At 49.8% G+C, this 19490-nt stretch overlaps 1 protein-coding gene across 4 annotated transcripts in view; it reads left to right on the top strand.

The window, feature by feature from the left end:
* The window catches only part of MAP2K7 (mitogen-activated protein kinase kinase 7), a 52131-nt gene extending 34486 nt beyond the window's left edge, over positions 1-17645 (top strand). For 3 of the 4 annotated variants that reach the window (XM_048832367.2, XM_048832368.2, XM_048832369.2), the window contains 5 exons: positions 1434-1514; positions 3485-3627; positions 7240-7285; positions 8490-8623; positions 8888-17645. In XM_048832367.2, the coding sequence (XP_048688324.1) occupies positions 1434-1514; positions 3485-3627; positions 7240-7285; positions 8490-8623; positions 8888-9005 (522 nt within the window). In that variant the 3' untranslated portion in view covers positions 9006-17645. Of the gene's footprint in view, positions 1-1433; positions 1515-3484; positions 3628-7239; positions 7286-8489 lie in introns of all 4 variants that reach the window. The other variant, XM_048832373.2, reaches the window with a different exon arrangement.
* Positions 17646-19490: the final 1845 nt, after the last annotated feature.

Genomic DNA, 19490 nt, shown 5'->3' with positions numbered 1-19490 from the left:
CTTGTAGTGTGGCGCCCAAAACTGGACACAGTACTCCAGATGAGGCCTCACCAATGTAAATAGAGGGGAACGATCATGTCCCTTGATCTTCTGGCAATGCCCCTACTTATACAGCCCAAAATGCCGTTAGCCTTCTTGGCAACAAGGGCACACTGTTGACTCATATCCAGCTTCTCATCCACTGTAACCCCTAGGTCCTTTTCTGCAGGACTACTGCCTAGCCATTCAGTCCCTAGTCTGTAGCAGTGCATGGGATTCTTCCGTCCTAAGTGCAGGACTCTGCACTTGTCCTTGTTGAGCCTCATCAGATTTCTTTTGGCCCAATCCTCTAATTTGTCTAGGTTCCTCTGTGTCCTATCCCTACCCTCCAGCGTATCTTCCACTCCTCCCAGTTTAGTGTCGTCTGCAAACTTGCTGAGGGTGCAGTCCACACCATCCTCCAGATCATTAATGAAGATATTGAACAAAACCAGCCTCAGACCGACCCTTGGGGCACTTTGCTTGATACCAGCTGCTAACTAGACATGGAGCCATTAATCACTACCCATTAAGCCTGACTATCTGGCCAGCTTTCTGTCCACCTTATAGTTCATTCATCCAGCCCATACTTCTTTAACTTGCTGGCAAGAATACTGTGGGAGACCGTATCAAAAGCTTTGTTAAAGTCAAGGAATAACACCTCCACTGCTTTACCCTCATCCACAGAGCCAGTTATCTCGTCAAAGAAAGCAATTAGATTAGTCAGGCATGACTTGCCCTTGGTGAATCCATGCTGACTGTTCCTGATCACTTCCCCCTCCTCTAAGTGCTTCAGAATTGATTCTTTGAGGACCTGCTCCATGATTTTTCCAGGGACTGAGGTGAGGCTGACTGGCCTGTAGTTCCCCGGATCCTCCTCCTTCCCTTTTTTAAAGATGGGCACTACATTAGCCTTTTTCCAGTCATCCAGGAGCTCCCCAGATTGCCATGAGCTTTCAAAGATAACTCAAAGAATGGATGCAGCTCTGGTGATTTCAGTGAATCTGTGCTGATTTAGGTGAGCCAGGGATCTGTCTTTAATGACTCTATGGTCCATTTTACCAGCTGGGGATCTGGCCCCCTTTGCTTGCCCCAGTGTGCTTGGCCTAATTTCAGCCAGGTAATTCCACCCCTTAGCCCAAACTTTAAACCGGTTAAATGAGTCCTCTTGACTTCACTGATATGCACATTAGAAATCTGTAGATAGATTCACTTCCCGGGCTACATTGCAGCATTGCTGTGTGGCTGTTACGCAGCTGCCCTCCTCCACTCCAGAGCTGGCTGTATATCAGTAGAGAATGGCGTGATTTCATAATCTCAGTCTCTAATAGGCATGTGTTGTGCTTGGTGAATGTAAGATCCTAGCCTCCAGGTGAGCGCCATGGGACTGAGTGTGTACTGACTTTTTTTTCCAGCCTGAAAGGATAGACCCTCCTGATCCCACCAAACCAGACTATGATATCCGAGCAGATGTGTGGAGCCTGGGCATCTCCCTGGTTAGTGAAGTCCCTTCTTTACTTTCTCATGCAAAACCCTGCTTTGAACCCAGTGCCGAGATTTGCCACTAGGGGCTCAGTGATCTTGAGATAGCGAAAGTCCTAAGATGTGTCCCTTGGCCATTCTCCCGCTCATGGCAGAGTAAGGGTAGGGCTGATTAGCTGCTGAATTTTTATCTCCAGCTGGTTGGCAAGGTTTCACCAGCATGTTTTTTCTGTCAGAAAATAACTGATTCATCAAAATGGAAACTGCCCACACATGTTGGGATCAGCACCTACCCCCCCAAAAGATGACAAAAAGTTTTGAAAATGGCAAAATGTCCCATTTTGATCTTTCAGTCCAAATGACTTTTTGTTTCTAAACTTGTTGTTATATATTATTTTAAAAATTTTTTTAAAAGGTCCTAACCAAAGTGAAACATTTCAGTTATCGAAGTGAAACTTTTTGATTGACCCAAAATTATTTTTTTTTCAGCTTTTCAGTTTGTGAATTTTTTTTCCATTTTTGGCTTTTTTTACCGATTCAGGTTCAGAAAACTATTCTAAATGTTGGTACAGGAAATTCTAGCCCAACCAGCTCTGCTTTTACCCTTGGCCAACTCGGTGTCTCTTTGTCTGTTGAGGAAGATACAAGGACAAACCAATAGCCGGTTTGTGTGGGTGAGGCATGCAGGTTCTGGGGCAGCCCTGCGATGTGTCATAAACTTTGGGCACTCCTGTTCTTAAAAGGAATTGCCTCAGCAAGAGGAATGCAGAAGATAGGCTGGTCTTGTGGCTAGAGCATCGCTGTGGGGCTCAAGAGTCCTGGGTTCACATTCCAGCTCTGCCACTTACTCCCTCTGTGACCTTGAGCAAATCACGTCATCCCTCTGTGCCCCAGTTTCCCACCCACAAAATGGGGATAATGATCCTTCCTGTTGTCTGCCTTGCCTGTTTAGCGTGGGAGCTCTTTGAGGCAGACTCTGTCTCTCACTCTGTGTCTGTGCAGTGTCTGGCATAATGGGGCCCCAGTTTCAGTGGGGCCTCTAGGCACCACCATAATGTTCGTACTAACCTACTTTTGGAAGTGTTAATATCTTTTCAAGATAAAAAGTTCCCCTTGCGTCAGTGAAACCAGGACACATAATGCCTTTGTCACTAGGGCCTTAGGACCAGAGAGCGAAACTGACGAGAAATCAAGCGAAACAGACCTGGCTAGGGCCAGTGCCTAAGCTAAGTGAAATGCAACAGGACAAATCCATTTGTAGGAAAAAAAACAGATATTCAGATCATCTCAGGGGTCAAAAACATGAACCAAAACTTTCACACCAGGGTGCTTGAAGTTCGCCTGGTAGGAAGGCTTCTCCTATTTCAGTGGGAGCCAGATCAGCCTTCTAAATCCAGAGGAATAAGTAAGCTAATGCCAAACATCTGTTCAGCATAACAAAGAGATGGGGTGACTTGATCAGAGTCTGTAAGTACCTATGTGGGGCACAGAAATTTGACAATAATGAGCTCTTCTGTTGAACAAAGTTCTGACAAGATCCACTGGCTGGAAGTTGAAGCTGGACAAAGTCAGACTGGGAAGGCCCAAATATTTAACAGGGTGGTTAACCAAGGGAACAACTTACTAAGGGCTATGGTGGATTCTATATTGGGTGTTCCTTGGATCTGCGTTGGATTGTCCTGCTCTAGTTCCAACAGGGTTTACTCTGAGGAAGTCCGATGGCCTGTGTTATGCAGAAGGTCAGACTAGTTTCCTTCTGGCCTGGGAATCTATACATCTATGAATTACACTAGGCCCCTGTCTGCATCTTTAGGCACTTGGATACCTTTGTAATTTCATAATGACTAGGCCCCTAATTTCCAGAAGTCTGAGCCCCCACAAATCTCATTGCAGTTGATGGAAGTGGCACAGCATTGTGGATAGAGCACATGGACTGTCTCTAAGCTCCCTGATTCCATTTTAACCCTTGCTCTCCCCACTGCAGGTTGAACTGGCTACCGGTCAGTTTCCCTACAAGAACTGTAAAACGGACTTTGAGGTGCTCACCAAGGTATTGCAGGAAGATCCTCCCCTGCTCCCAAACAACATGGGCTTCTCCGTGGACTTTCAGTCCTTCGTTAAAGACTGGTGAGTGACTGCCACGCTGCTGGGGAGCCAAGTCCCCGTTCGTGGGCCCCCGAGCCCAGTGCGGGAGAACCGATCTGCTGCATCTGTGGGGCACAGTGTCAGCTGCTGAGGGGCCATGCCATGGTCAGAGCTTAAACTGCCCATGAGCCTTTACTACTTCATAGAATCATAGAATATCAGGGTTGGAAGGGACCTCAGGAGGTCATCTAGTCCAACTCCCTGCTCAAAAGCAGGACCAATCCCCAATTAAATCATCAATAGATGTTCAATAGATGTGACTCAATGAGTGATCTCCTAAGTAGATGGCACAGGGGCCCCCATACCCTGGCAAGGGGCTCCATTTAGGGAGCTGGGGGACCTGCTCCCCCTTTGTTTTGTACTACGGCAGAGCAGGGGCGCCATTTCAAATTTTGGTTGGGGTCCCCCCATGCCCTCCCTAAAAGGCACCTCTGCAGGCCAGCTCCGTTGGTGTAGCATGTAAGGCTCGCGCTGTCAGACCCTGGGCCCCTTCTCCAAGGAGTGGCTCCGGCTGGGGCTGCGCTTCATGGCGGGGGAGCTGGTAACGGTGCTGCAAGTGCCGGATGGCAGCTGGTGGGAAGGGCAGGAGAATGGGCTGCACGGCTGGTTCCTGGCGAGCTACGTGAAGCAGCTGGAGGTAGGAGACTGGCTGCACCGAATGCCTGGGGGGCGGGGGGCATAGGGAGGGAGTGCAGGGGGCTAGGGCCACGAGGGAGTGCAGCGGAGAAGAGGTTACATGAGCATCAGCATAAGTGCTAGGAAGATAAGGGGTGCACGAATAGGGCCATGTGATGTGCGAAGTGCTGTATGGATCTGTGCTGTAAGGGTCTTAGCTCAGGATGGAGCTGTTGCCTTCCCCAGACCTGATGTCTGGCTGCTCACGCTCCCTAACCTGTGTGCAGGGCTGAACCTTGGCAGAACGCTATCGCCAGCCTGGGGCTTGGCCCTTCTCAGCACTGGGGGAGAGGGCACCTGGGGTTAAGTTGCTAATCAAAAGTTGTGCCCACTAGAGCAAGGCTCTCAACCTTTCCAGACTACCATACCCCTTTTAGGAGTGATTTGTCTTGCGTACCCCAAGTTTCACCTCACTTAAAAACTACTTGCTTACAAAATCAGACATAAAAATACAAAGTGTCACAGCCGCGCTCCTACTGAAAAACTGCTCATTTTCCCATTTCCCCCATATAATTATAAAATAAACCGATTGACCGAGAAATATGGTCCTTACATTTCAGTGTATAGTATATTGAGCAGTATAAACGTATTGTGTGTTTGAAATTTTAGTTGGTACTGGCTTTGCTAGTGCTCTCTGTGTTGCCTGTTGTAAAACGAGGCAAATATCTAGAAGACCTGTGCAACCCCCGGGGTACGCGCACCCCTGGTGGAGAACGGCTGCACTAGAGGGGGTTTGGATTGTAAGGGTTTCTCTGTTGAGAAGCCAGCGTGCTGAGCTGCACAGCTCTGGCTCTTGGGAGGCCTGACTGACCATCACACTGACACACACCCACGGGGCACTGCTCAGGCCACTCCCAGGGTCACGCAGCACTGACCTCTGCCCCTTGACTGTTGACAAACCTTTGACCCTGACACAACTGCATGGTGGTGGCAAGGAGGAAAAGCCTCTTAGAGCCCCACATGGCAGTGAACCCCCACTGGCACTCCCGTGGGAACTGGGGAGTCCCAGGCTGGAATTCCAGTGGAGGGGTCTGGAGACGCAAGTCTTTCACAGCCCCTGTCACTCACACATGGATTTCAAACGACAGTGGCCAGCTTCTATCTGACCCTGTTCTATTCTGTAACAACCTTTCGCTGCACTGAACAGCTCACTGGGCACTAGGATCATGAAGGAGTAACTCAGGGATGTTCTGCTCTGTTGTAACACTTCCACAGCCAGCTGGAACTGCCAGGTGCCACTGTGCTGCACACAACGGCCTTGGAGAGCTGCTCAGCTGGGGCAGAACCCCCATCTCCTGCACCAAAGCACTTGGCCGTGATGTCTGAGCTAATGGAGAATGTCTGCTATTTGTTAGCAGTGTAGGGCCCAGGACAGCCGGGGGAACCACAAGAGGTACATGGTACACATACACACCAGCCTGTTCGGTAACCCACTTGCTGAGATAAACAAAGCTGGCCTTCAGAACCAGCCGTTCAGCTCTTCCTTTTGACATCAACGTAAGACATCCCTGTGCACCAAGTGCTTCCACCCTGTAACTTTCACAGTCTTTGCTCGGGCTTGTCTGAGGTGGGATCTTGGGACCTGTCATTCCCAAATCCAGAATTCTCCCCCCAGATGCAACAGGCTGCGGCACCCCCTCCTCATATGGGACTTTATTCACGGGGATTGAAATGGGCTCCTCCCCACCACCAGCTGAGCTGGACAAAGGTCTGAATGGTTGAATGGTAGGACACATCTGAACAGTTCTGACTCTACCCCAAGGCTTGGATTGGGAATATCTTGCTGTATTATCCCCTGATTGTTTTACACTTACATATATGCTGAAAATATGGCTTTATTTGGTGTTTGTATATGTGTTTTCTTTCTTGATGTAGGAATTCGATGCAGTGCTCCTGACCACTCATTTCTAAGTTATCATCTGCAAAAAAACTAGAGAGCCTAGGCAGCCCTTGGAATCATGGTTAAAGTTGTCGTTCCCTGCCCAAATCTGAAATGATGCCCCTGGTCACTAGACGCTCTAGGCTCCCCCCTCCTTGCCTTAACGTTCAGGCCTCCTGCGTGATTGCCTTCCAGGAGACTGGGCATGCTTAGCACTAGGGTCTGGGAGGGCCCAGCCCCCTCAGCACAGGCTACAGCACACATGGGGCCTGGGGCTGGTACATCTGGTCAGACAACCTGGCTGTGTACACAAGGGCCAGACAGCTGGGGGGGCTGGTTCGGCAACAGATCAATCCCCATCTCTGCCCTTGGCAGTGACTCTTCCTAGCCAGATGCTTGGTCCGGGGTTAGAGCACTTCCCTAGGCCCTAGAAAACCCAGGTTCAAATCCCTGCTCTGTCCCAGCCTCCCTGGGTGACCTTGAGTGAGGCTCTGGGCCTGCCCTGCGTGATGGGGTAAGAACACTTCCTTCCTCCTGCGGGAGTGTGAGGATAAATGTGTTAAAAGGATTGTGAGGTGCCCAGCTACTACGGTGATGAGAGCCAGCTAAGCACTGGTCCTGGAGCAGGTGATGTTTCTGTACATCTGCACTGAACCCCAGCCTGTCCTGTTTGCAGGACGCTGTTAGCTTCCCTAATTCCCAGTTCTTGGGCACTCAGCCTCGCAAGCTGCTCGGTCCCCCTCTACCACCGGGCCTTTGTTCTCGTGCCACTGAGCAGTCCAACCTGCACTGCCTTGCTGGCCGTCGGCGAGGCGCCTCCCAAGGGAAGCAGCAGAAACCTAAGTGCTTGGGACAATTCTGCACTGGTGGGAAAGGCCTGTGTGCTAGGGAGCTCTCAAACAGTCACTCCCGTGATAAGGGACAAAACAAGTTTCTTGAGCTTGATTGACCCCTAGTGGCTGAGGGTATTGATGAACCTAAGCCCAGAGGGTTGTGTGTGGAGATGTCCAAGACTCTGTATGTGTTTTCTCTCTTTTTAGCCTTACTAAAGATCACAGGAAGAGACCAAAGTACAACAAGCTACTTGTGAGTATCTGACACAGAAATCCGACCTCCTGTCTCCCCAAGCTGCTGGTGGAAACGCATCAAATACGGCCCCAGCTGCAATCCCCCTGCTCCATTTTCATGCTGTACCAGGGTGAGCCTAGCAGCAGGTATACTGAAAGCCTTGGTGTGATACTGCACTTAAGGTTGGGGGAGGCCCTCTGGGTTGCAGAGAGATCTCTGTCAGCAGTCATGCTGCAGTGAATCAGTCGGTCTATTGAAAAACCGCTGCAGCTCTTCTACATCATGCCAAATAAGTAGCAAATATGAAATTTTGTATTTTCCACTTCGAGAGAGTGGGGTCTAATGGTTAGAGTCAGCGGTTGGGAGTCAGGACTCCTGGGTTCCAATCCCAGCTCTGGCAGGGGAGTAGGGTCTAGTAGTTAAAGATGGGGGGATGGGAAGTCAGGATTCCTGGGTTCTATTCCTGATGAGGGGAGAGGAGTGCAGTTAGGGATGGGGGGCCTGGGAATTGGGACTCCCGGGTTCTGTCCCCAGCTCTGGGAAGGGAGTGGTGTCTAGTGGTTAGAGCAGGGAGAGGGCTGAGAGTCCTGGGTTCTGTTCCCACTTCCGCCACTGAGTTTCTGTAATGCCTTGGGCAAGCCTGTTCTCTTTGCCTTGGTTTTACTCCTATTTTAGTCCTTTTTCTTTAATATGAGTCCCCCTCCTCTGTCCACTGTGCAGTAGAACCCCCCTACTCCCACATACTCACTCAGAGCTGCTGCCTGCTGCAGTGTTGCAAAAGTCGTTGCAGAGAGGAGCGCTGGCAGCTGGCAGTGTATTCTACATGTCCTCAAGTGGTGTGTGTGGCTGTGTCCCTGATTACATGTCTCTAAGGGGTGTGTGTGTGTCTGTGTTTGTCCCCCTGATTCCATCTCCCCTAAGGGGTACTTGTGTGTTTTTGACTCCATCTCTCCCATGCGGTATGTGTCTCTGTGAGTCCATCTCCCCCATGGCATGCATGTGTGTGTCTCCGTGAGTCCATTCCCCCATGGGGGGGTATATGTGTGTCCCTCACTCCTTCCTCCCCCCCACGGGATGTGTGTGTGTGTGTGTTCCCACATTGCTAGCGGGCTGTATCCCTCCAGCCCTATTCCCCCCAAGATGCTATGTTCCCCCCCAACTCCCCACCATCTCCCATTCCTATGGGCGTTTATGCTCAGGGTCCCTCTGGCTTCCTTTCCAGGAACACAACTTCATCAAGCGTTATGAGACACTGGAAGTGGACGTGGCGTCTTGGTTCAAAGACGTCATGGCCAAGACAGAGTCGCCCCGTACGAGCAGCATTCTCAGCCAGCACCACCTGCCTTTCTTCACCAGGTAGCCACGCGGCCAAAACGACGAGCCGGGGAGGGGGCCATGCCAGCGAGAGCTTACGGCCGGTCACCGCCACAGGGTGGGGACGGGGAGGAGACCCATGGCAGCTGCCCCCCCCCACACCTTTGCAAAAGCAACTCTTCTGAGGCTTGGTTGAACCATTCATTTCACCTGCCCTCCTCGCTCTCTCCTCCAGTGTCGTCAGGGGAAGTGGGGGGGCTTGGTTGTTTTCTCTGGAGTGTGGGTTTATTGCTTCCCTTCCGCTAGAGTCCTTGTGTCTCGGGCACCAGCGAGCCGAAGAAGACAAGTCCCTCTCCATCTCTGTCCCATGTTCCCTGGATGGGAAGCCTCTTTCCAACTTGGCTCTGCATCTCCAGCTGGGTGAGAGAAGGCCCCTTTCCAGCCTGGCCCTGCATCTCCAGCTGCTTGGGAGCCTGCAACCTGCATCCCAGCCGGATGAGAGAAGGCCCTTTCCAGCCTGGCTCTGCATCTCCAGCTGGATGAGAGATGGCCCCTTCCAGCCGTGTCCTGTGTATCGAGCCAGATGAGAGAAGACCTGTTCCAGTCCTGGCCCTGCATCACTGGCTGGACGAGAGAAGGCTATTTCCAGCCCTGGCTTGCTTCTCCAGCTGGAGAAGAGAGGGCTCTTCCCAACCCTGTCCCGCAACCTCCTTCAGACAAGAAGGCTCTGCTGGGAACCTCATACTTCCCTTGGCCCGGAGCGGTGGCGCATCACCGGTTTATGCCTCTCTCTTCACCCCTCCTGCCACCCGAGAGACTAGGGGAATGGGGAAGGGAGGCTGGGACCCTCACTCACGCACTGTGAACAAAGACACATGACAATTTTTTACTCCTTATTTATTAAGTTTGGACTCTGCGGTGCTGCGGGCTCCCTGCCATGCCCGTCTGCCAGCCAGCTGCATTGTTGTATGTCTCTTACTTTTCTCTCGTGGTTTGGGATTGTATTGGGGGAGGGGAAAGAGTGAGGGAGGAGCACACGGGGCGTGCGGCTTCAGACTTCACCTAGGAGCTCAGCCCTTGCCCTCTGTTCATTTCATTTTATTTTGCCTTGTGGGTGGGGCTGGGGTGGGTTTCGGGATTATTCTTGCCGGAAGCAGCTCAGCTGACGTGATTTATGCTGATGATTTTTTTTTTTTTAGTTCTGTTTTTGATCTCAGGGGTTTTCCTGTTTCCTTTTTTCTTTCTTGGAGTGCGAACAAAAGTTTTTTGTTTTTCTTCTGTCCGCGGCTTTGTATTTACCAAAGTGATTGCTGCGCTGCTGAGCATTGGGAGAACACGGCTGCATGTTGTTTTTCTTTTGCTATTTAAAAGGAGGGAGTGAAAGTGCAAAAAAAAAAAAAAAAATTAATTCTAGGGGGTAGAAACAAGTGTTTGCAGCCTGCAATCTCCTCCCACCGCGGCAGCTGCGGAGTTGTAAAAATCAAAGACACTAATGAAACTTGAAGTTGTTCTTTTCCCACCACCTCCTTCCTATAAATCTTGTCAGAGCCCTGGGTTTATTCAGGCTTGTCCTCAGCTGGTGTGAAGGGCGTAGTGGCCAGCAGTGGAATGGTGCTCGTTCAGCACAGCTGCTGTAAGACAGCCCCTCCCGTTTGGCTTCTCCGGAGCTCTGCAGGTGTGTGCCAGCAGATGTGAATCAGTGCAGCCGTGACAACAGCAGAGCTACGCTGGTTGACATCATCGGCCGGAGGTCAGCCTGGCTCCACCAATCTCCCCGGTTGACGTTTGCTGAGGATTTGGCTGATAATTGGTTGCATGTCACCTCTTTGGAAGCCTGGGGGGGTGTCTTGGGGAAGGGGGCTCCGGTCAGAGCGTTTGCGGGGGCTGTTGATTGTTTCGTTTTTCACTTTCATTCTGATTCGCTGGGGAAGGCAGGTGCCCTCATCAGCTTTGGGAAGCAGGAGGTGAGGAGCATAATCCTGAAAGCCTGTGGGATGAGCTCCGGTCTCCAACCTCCCTTGACCCAGCCTCCGAACAAGACTGTGTAGCTCACAGAGGCTGCGGTTGACTTTCAGCCCATTTTTAGCAGAGATCTTGGCTTTTTGCCTCCAGAAGGACTTGGGTTTGCTTCCTTTCCCAGCTTCCGACTGGAACGTGGCATGGGCTCCCCTCCAGCAGGTTTGGGTTAGGCTCACCATTTCCCAGCTCCAAGCAGGATTGGGCTCTGCACAGCCCTTGCTGCTGACTGGGAGAGCTGTACGTCGCTCTGACAGTGCCCCAGTTGCTCAGATCCGATGATGATGGGCAAGTTGCTTTACAAATCCCAGCCAAAAAATAGTGACATGGAGAAGGTCAGGTGCCAAGCAGATTTGGGCTGCAAGGTTCCTTGAGATCCTGAGTCCGGCTTGCAGCCGAGAACCATATTGCACTGTTGGCCCCATTCCTCCAGTCCAGCGATAGACAGAAACCTCCTAGCAAGGGGTCCCACAGGCTGCAGGTTGGCACCACTCATCTTGCCCTGCCTGGTCTTTTTTGTCCAGCACACTGAAACCACTTAGTGCCCATGGTTCTCAGAAAGGGAGGTGGAGCCTGGGTGGGTGGAAACATGAACACAGCTGCCTGGCAGTGCCTTGCACAGTGCTCTGTTCTGCTCTGGGTGGGGCGGACCGGGGACAGTAGTTAAGTATCGGGGTAAAGGAAAGTGTGTATATTGGGTGGGTATGGGATTGCTGGCCTGGCTCTGCAAGGGGATGCCAGAGAGCATCCAGGGCAGGAGGATGAGCAGAAACCAGCAAAGTGCCTGCTTTATCTCGGGCATCAGGAACAGAGCATTCTGCTGTCCCCACAAGGTCAGCAGGATAGGGAGGTAGGAAGGATCTTCAAACCCAAATGCAAGTTCTGGCACAACACATCGCAGAGCCCCTCTTTCCCCACAAATGGGAGCTGGATGGGAGAGACATCCCCGCACTAACGTGGCAGCAAGGAAACCTGTCGGACTGTTGGGGTGGGAGGAAGAGGTGCCCCTCTGCCTTATGGCGGGGGCGGGGGTGGGGAACATGTCTCCTCCTTGGGTCTCCAGGGAGAGCTTACAGCTGTTTGGTTCCTCAGTGGTGGATAGCTGTTAAAAAAACAGAGGAGGAGCTCAGAGCAGCTGGCACAGGGAACGAAGGGAGCCCTCAGCTTCGGACACATGAAGCTAAATCAGAAAGGTTGTCAAAGAAGCTGTAAACACAGTGCAGGATACCACGTGTGGCCATTTCCAGGTGGCTTTCTAGATGCCCTGAAGATTAGCCCTCGCCCAAGCCCTCCTTTGCTACCGCCTCCCATCTCTTCACAGAGGACTTAGCGAAGACTTCCCGCAGAACCCATCAGCCACAGCCATTCCACCGCTCTGAGGATCTGAAGCCTCTGGCATGGCACTGCAGAAAAGCACAGCACTTCCAAGCCTGCGCTGCTCCATCCTTGCAAAGAAAATAGCCCTTGGGAGGCATTAAGGAGTTGTTGGTGTTGAATCTGGTCCTGCCAGTTTATTTCCCCTCACATCTCTCCTGCTAAGAGTCACCATTGCCGGCAATCACTGGAGTGGACATTTGCAAGCGCATCCTGCAGTTAGATCAATACAGTTTAACTCATCCTCACAATGCAGTTGGCATGGAATTTCCTAGCTGCAGGTGGAAATTATGGGACCAGCTGTATCCTCAGGAATCTAAGTCCTAAGAGCTATAGATTTTGGCTTGTTCTGTTTTTAAGTGTGGAAGAGGCCCTCAGTCTGAACAGTGAGAACTTTGTTCCAGTGTGGATACAGAATAGACTCAGCAGGGTCCCAACTCTACTGCCCTGTGCTAGGCCCAGGGCGAAAGGAGAGAGCCTTCTGGTGGCCCTTTCAGAAGCTGCTGCTGATTGGTGTAGTGATGCGTTACAAGACGTAAAGGGAACTAGTTCTCTAGCCTCAAGGACTTGAAGTCTCAGGCAGACAAGAGAGATTGGGATGAGACATGGGATGACGGCGAAAGGCGGGCCTGGAGGGAGCATTGTTGAGGGAAAACGAGAGAGAGGATTTCTGGCACAGAAGGTCGGAGGGATTTGTTACTGTAACTAGGAAAGTGCGGGGAGGCTGTTGGTGAACTTGGAAGCAAAGTATGTTGGGGATGGCGGTGAGTTTTAGGGATGCTTCGGTTTGGAGGCCGAACAGGTAGCGCTGGGCCTGCAGTCTCGGTTTAGTGAAGAAGTTTCAAAAGTTGAAGAGCAAACTAGGCCAGAGAGGACTGTGCAAAAGGGAGATTAAACCGGGGCAGGGAGCAGAGTTTTATAGGGGAACCTGGCAGGTCCCCTGTAGGAAGCTGTGGAATGTAAAGCCATGTTTTACCCTCCACGGGTTGGGAGGCACTTGTGCCTTGCTCTAACTCTTGGCCCAGTGTCACAGTGACAATCAAACCACTTACCATGGCAGCTGATATTTCAAGTTGTGGGTTTGAGTGACGGAAGAGAGAGTTAAGTGGGGTACTCAGTACAGCAATTTGGCCAGTGTCCGTCACTCCCTGGCATTAGCATGTTGCAGGGACTCCCAGGAAGGTTATTGGACACTGGTTGTACCTGCCCCTGGAGCTACCTTTCCCTATGATGCACATAACCTCTTCCATGCCATTTGCCACATGTTCCCAAGAGACCCAAGCAAAGGCCACTCCGCCAAGGGGATGCATTTGTTTTTGATGTCAGGAGAAAGCTTTTGAGGGTGTTGCCTAGTAGGAGAGCATTAAAAGGAGGGAAGAGGATTTTCATGGACCAGACAGGACATGTTGGCTGAAGGTCCATCTACTGTGGAACTGGAGTGCCCTGGATGGGCCCTTTGTAGCAGAAGAGGTGGAATTTTACAATGCAAATATCCTCTGGAGAATCCAGCATGTTATCCACACTGAAGGGAAGGCGTAAACAGCTGAGTCTCATTAACTTAATGAAAAGAAGATTTAAGAGGTGGTTGACCATTGTCTACAAGTACCTATTCAGGGAGCAGATTTCTCAAACCAGAGGGCTCTTTAATCTAGCAGACAAAGGCAGAACGGGATAGAACGGCTGGGAGCTGACAAATTCCACCTGGAACTCAAGGCCCACCTTTTTAACGGGGATGGGGATTAACCAGTAGAACAGTTTGCCAAGGGCTGAGGTAAGAGCTCCACCCCTTGGAGTTTCTAATTGCAGGCTGCACGTCCATCTAAACAACGCCCTCAAGCCCAACCACAAGTCAGTGGGCTGGATGCAGGAATCCCTGGGTTAGGCTCTGCCAGGTGGCCTGATAGTCCCATCTTGCCCAATAGTCTACGAGTAGCCAAAAGGGAAGTAGATTGCAAGTGGGTAAGGATCGGGAGGCCCAGCACGCAGCCTTCTACTGGTTCAGTGGGGGTTTCCGGCAGCTTGGCAAGGCACGTTGGGATGGGTGGAGAGCAGAGGCGAGAATCAGAGGTTCGGGTTAGAGCGCCAAGTGAAATGCAGCCCGTGCAGGGCAGAGCAGCGGGGACGGAATGTGGGGGAATGTGCCTTTGGATGGTAGGATAAAGTGGAGATGGTGAGCAGAAGCAGAGAAGGGATTAGTGGAGAAGTAATTGCGATTGACTCTTGGGGAAATGGTTTAAAATGCATTAACAGGAAGCTGCCACAGAGCAGTGTCAGCGCAAGGAATCTGGCTCTTTGGCGTGTCCAACTAGTGATACCCTCTGGCGTGGCTGATCGTCTCCAGATCCAGCATTTAGGAATTCTGTTCCTGTGTATCCAATGAAGCATCTAGGCTGATCCTATGGCAGAGAGAGCTTTTCGGCGGGATCCGAGCAGGACCATGAACAGCAGAGCAGCAAATGCTGCCCGTGCTGCAAGATCATCTCTCGAGGAACTGGTGCAGTCGCCTTAAGAGGCTGTAAATCACTCCCCAGGTGCGCTTCGAATTTGACGACCACCCGGAAAACAGCCGCCAGATCCGAAGAGGCAGAAGTTTTCAGGTTGGATTCTTGTTGCTGTTCAAACCCCTCTTGCTCTGTTTGATTAACAGCCACAGCAGTGGGTTGGCTCCACCCGACAGATGCTGATGGTCAGTATTTACCAGGTAGCCCAAGAAGTCTTCAACCTAGTGACATTAGACGTGCAAGGATTTGATTGAATGTGAATTTCAGCCGACAGAGAGCCAGAGTCCACTATTGTCTCAACCCCTAATGTTCAAAAGACATGGATCAGGCCCTTCAAAATCATGAGATTAGCTTAAAAATCAGCTGATCATTTTGGGTTTCTTTTCATTTACCTTCTGGCTTTTGAGCCTTTAGCGGGGATCTCACTTTCAAGCTTTTCTAGGGCTAATAACTAAAGGAAAGCGGAGATTCTCCTGTAATCACAGGACTCCAGGAGCTGAGAGCTTTAAGATACCAAATATTGCAATAAAAATACAGGCTTGACAACACTGACCTGATCCTCAGCCACTGAAAATCAGCGTCACTCTATTGACTTCAGTGGAGTGATGCTGATTTACACCAGTGGGGGATCTGTTCCCATTGACTCTAATGGAATGATGGCCATTTACACCAGCTGGAGATTTTCCTCATTGACTGCAGTGGAGTGACACCAATTTACACCAGCCAGGATCTGGTGGAATCTGTCTTTGATTTTTAACTACTCAGAGTCAGATTTTTTCATGTGCTCAGCTCCCCAAAACCAGGGCCAAGTCTTCATCAGTGCACCTGTGTAGGCACTTACCTGACATGACCACTTGTTCCGTGGATGCTGTCGGGTGCTGAGACCTTCTGAAAACCCAGATGTTTCACTTCAGTGCTGACATGAGAGCTGAGCCCTTTAAGGAAATGTGGCCTTTAAGGCAGGTCTTTTCAAAGGAGTCCCTTGGCTCTCAGGTTCAGGGGCCTGTTTGCTGGATGCTGCACAGACACACAGCGAGAGACGGTCCCTGTCCTGAAGATCTCACAGTCTAAATAGCCAAAAGGTGGGTGGGGAAACTGAGGGCCAGTGGCAGAGCCAGGAGTAGAACCCAGGCCTCCTGAACCCCACTCCAATGCCCCAGTTAGAATCTGATCCTTCCAACTCTACCATCGGGGCTGACCCTGCCTCATTAATGTGTGTGATTTCAACTGGGCTGTTAATATGGGCCTCTCTTCCGCAGAGCAGTTCACTGCATGCTTGTCTCTTGGGGTTTTGTGCAGGGCCGTGCTGAACTGGTGTCTAGAGTGAGGGTTGCTAGATCAAAGCAGTTATCGGCTAAGTGCTGAGACTGGATCGGATCCAGGATTTTGGAAAGGCATCACAGTTTGGTAGCGGGCAGGGGTTTGCGAAAGTACTGGCTTCCAATGAGGGGTTGTAACCTGTTACAGAGTAACAGCCGCGTTAGTCTGTATTCGCAAAAAGAAAAGGAGTATGAAGTGAGCTGTAGCTCACGAAAGCTTATGCTCAAATAAATTGGTTAGTCTCTAAGGTGCCACAAGTACTCCTTTTCTTTTTTAAGAGTTTGCAAAATTGCTTCCAGTCATCTTAGAATCTCTGACCGGTAGGGGGCACAGTCCCAGTCCCTTTCACTTCAGCTGAGATCAGGCCCTGCCTCTTAAGGGGAAACAGCCCCACTTTTCACTCAGTGTTTCTGACATTCCCACAGTGATATAACCTAAATTGAACACAGACCCCATGTGTAGGGATGGGGTGGGTGGGTGGACGACAAAGGCTTTTTCAATAGTTTAAATGTTGGGATGTTTTTTCAAGGAGAAGAAGAATTGCCAGGATTGGGGGGAGGGTGGAAAAATGCAGTTTTATTGCATTTTTTTAAATTATTTTTTTATGTTTTAATTTAGAACAAATCTCTGTTAATATTATTTTAATTCGGGTGGTTACGTGTTTTTTAATCGCAGATCTGACATCTGCTCTTATTTTATTATATTTTTTCTGTGTGTGCGTGTGGGAGGGTGTGGGTGTGTGCAGGTGTGTGCATGCATTCAACTGGGGATTTTAAAGAAAACAAAAAACAAACAAAAAAATTCATGCCAAAGGTAGGGCAGAGAATAGCTGGATAGACAATTATATTCTAGGTATTAGCATTTCACTATATTATCTATATATTATATTATATTATTATTATAAATTCGCATGTTAAAACCTAATAGGCGTAACTTCTATCTTATATGGAAAGAGACTTTAGCTTTTGATCGCTTGTACATTCGGTCACTCATCTGTCTTGATTCTTGGAGAGCTGACTTGAATCTAATAAGCTTTAGTAGTTTCCCCAAGGTGGGGCTACTGGCTTTATACCTTTTAGTAGCCACCAAAAAAATTGAAAAGAAAAAACCTTGGGTCTAATTTTCAAAAGCCCCTAAATAACCCAGGAACCTAAGTCTTATTTTCAAAAGTGATTTAGGCACTTGGAGGCCTCGTCATCATTGAAGGTAAATGGGCTCCTTGGGCACATTTGAAAATGGAGTATAGGCACTTTTGAAAATTGAATCCGTTGTCTTTTAAAAAGGTGTCATTTGGCCAAAGTTGAATAGAGAGGTCTGGAAGCAGAGTGACTGGCAGTCCTAGATCACGACAGCAAAAATCAATTCAGGGTACAGGGGGCACCACCAATCTGTGTCTTTAAGTTTCTTGCAGAGCTGGCTGATTCTTGCATCGAAATCCACCCTTTACCATTAATGTTACAGCTACACCAGGATTCTCACTGGCCAGCTGTTTAGCTTTAAGTTTGCTCAAATATCCCTTTGCCCTTCCCTCTTCACTCTCAGTAATTGCAGGAAATCCAAATCTTACAAATTATTTATTGGCCAGCAGAAACTTTTTGCGTGCGTTTTATGTGTCCTTTAAATGTATTGTATTTTTTTTTTTTTAAATCTTCCCCCTTTCCTTTCCTTTCTGTGGGATATATTGATATTTATCTACCGCACTCTCTCTCTCTCTGCTTAGAGCTGGTATGTGGAGTGAGGAGTAGGCGGTGGCATTTTATTGGGGAGAATTGAGCCATCCATAAACTCGGGAGAGAGATTTCCTCTCATGTGATTTGGCAGCTCTACAAATAAAGTCAGATGGTTTCCTTTTATTCTCTCACTCTGCAGTGACATTTTAAAGAAACGATTATCATAGCTGGGAGCCAAAAATCTTTGCCTCTTAAAAGATTTTCCTAGAGTGCCATGAATGGATGTGGGGGCGCTTGAATGCAACGTGGGATCTGCTTCCCACCTTGGAGAGGCTTACAGGCTGACAGCTCAGAAGAAGGGGGAGGGGAGTTATCGGGGAGCCAGCCTCCCACTGAGTGTGATGGGCTCTGGGTCTGGCTTGCAGCGAATGAGGGCCAGGAGACAGTGGTAGCAGGTATAGAGGACAGCAGGGATTAGCACTGAGTGGGAGGAGCAAGAGTGTGGAAGTAGAAGTAGCTGGGGTGTGTGGGTGTGGCCAGGATGTGTGGGAGGGGCCAGAGGAGGAGCCATCACCTTTAGCAAACAGTGCAATCAATGAGAAGGGTATCTAAGCAGGGAGAATTACGTCCCCAAGTTGGGATTGTAATGAATGCTGAGAGCCAGAATCCAGCATTTAGGCCATGGGAGAGGGGGCTAGGGGTTGTGATGGGTTTCCCCCATCTTTACTTGAGGCAGGAAACACCGGCTCCCACTTCCATTCTCTGGCAAGCCCAGCATATGTTCAGGGCTTTTTTGGTAGTGTATTAATAATGCTGGGTTTTGTACACTGCGATTTAATATTATACCAGTGTTTGAAAAAAAGCCATTAAAATAGGGGTTGGGGTGGTTTTTTTGGTTTTGTTTTGTTTCATTTTGTAGCAGCTAAATGTGTTAGCAATGCCAAAGCATTTAAAGATTTTAATGGGGTGGGGCAAAGAAAGGGGCACCATGGCATTTTCAAGGCATCGCCTGGTTTATTAAAGCTGCCTTGGATTTTGTCCAGTGTAAATTTCTCCACCCGCTTCCCCTCCACCCCCTTGACAGGGTAAGGAAAGTTAAACTGCGCCTCCTGTTGGCTGAGTAGAGGAATGTTCTCAGGTATGAAGCTGATCTCCGCTCACAGTGCTGGCGTAAGGCCTCAGAGTCACAAAAGTCACACTTGACCCCTATGTGAACTAGGAGTCAGGACTCCTAGGTTCTGTTCCCAGCTCTGGGTGGGGAGTGGGGTCTAGTGGGTAGAGCAAGGGAGCACTAGGAGTCAGGACTCCTGGGTTCTGTTTTGAGCTTTGGGAGGATAATGGGGTCTACTGGTTAGAGCAGGGGGTGTCTGGACTCAGGACTCTTGGCTTCTATCCCCAGGTCTGGGCTGTAGTGATTGCAGTAGGGGTGACTAGGAGTCAGGATTCCTGGGTTCTGTTCCCAGCTCTGGGAGGAAAATGGCATCTAGTGGTTAGAGCAGGATGATTGGGAGTCAGGATGACTGGGTTCCATTCTTACAAGGAGCCTAGGCCTTGTGACGAGATCAGTTTCTGTGTGTGTGTGTGTGGGGGGGAGGTTATGATGGCTTGCTATTTATGCGACGCTGAATTCTTTCCTAAATCCCATTATCTTGAAGGAGGCAAACTCTGAGCCTGCAGCATTGGGTCGTGCAACGTTCATTCCCCTTTTTGCAACTTTTAAGTGTGCTTCGTGACTTTCAAAAGGGCGAATCTGCGTCAAAGGAGCAGTGGAAGGGAGGAGTTTCCTGCGCAGATTTTATTAAAAAAGTATCTTTTGCTAAACTTCCCTCTGGAAGGCTGCATCTTCCCTAGGAAACCAGGTGTCTTAACCCATGTTAAATAAGGTGCCAGCAGTTTATAGTTTTCACACTTGTTGGCAGATTGAGGGGTCACCTCGATCTTCTGGTTTGTGTGAAAACTACACAGTGCTTTGTCTTCCCTGGGAATCTTACCTAACATGGATTAAGAACACACCTTGTTTCTTACTGA

Source organism: Caretta caretta, chromosome 20 (assembly GCF_965140235.1).
Source record: "Caretta caretta isolate rCarCar2 chromosome 20, rCarCar1.hap1, whole genome shotgun sequence".
Classification (NCBI taxonomy): domain Eukaryota; kingdom Metazoa; phylum Chordata; order Testudines; family Cheloniidae; genus Caretta; species Caretta caretta.
This window is presented reverse-complemented; position numbering and strand designations above follow the sequence as displayed.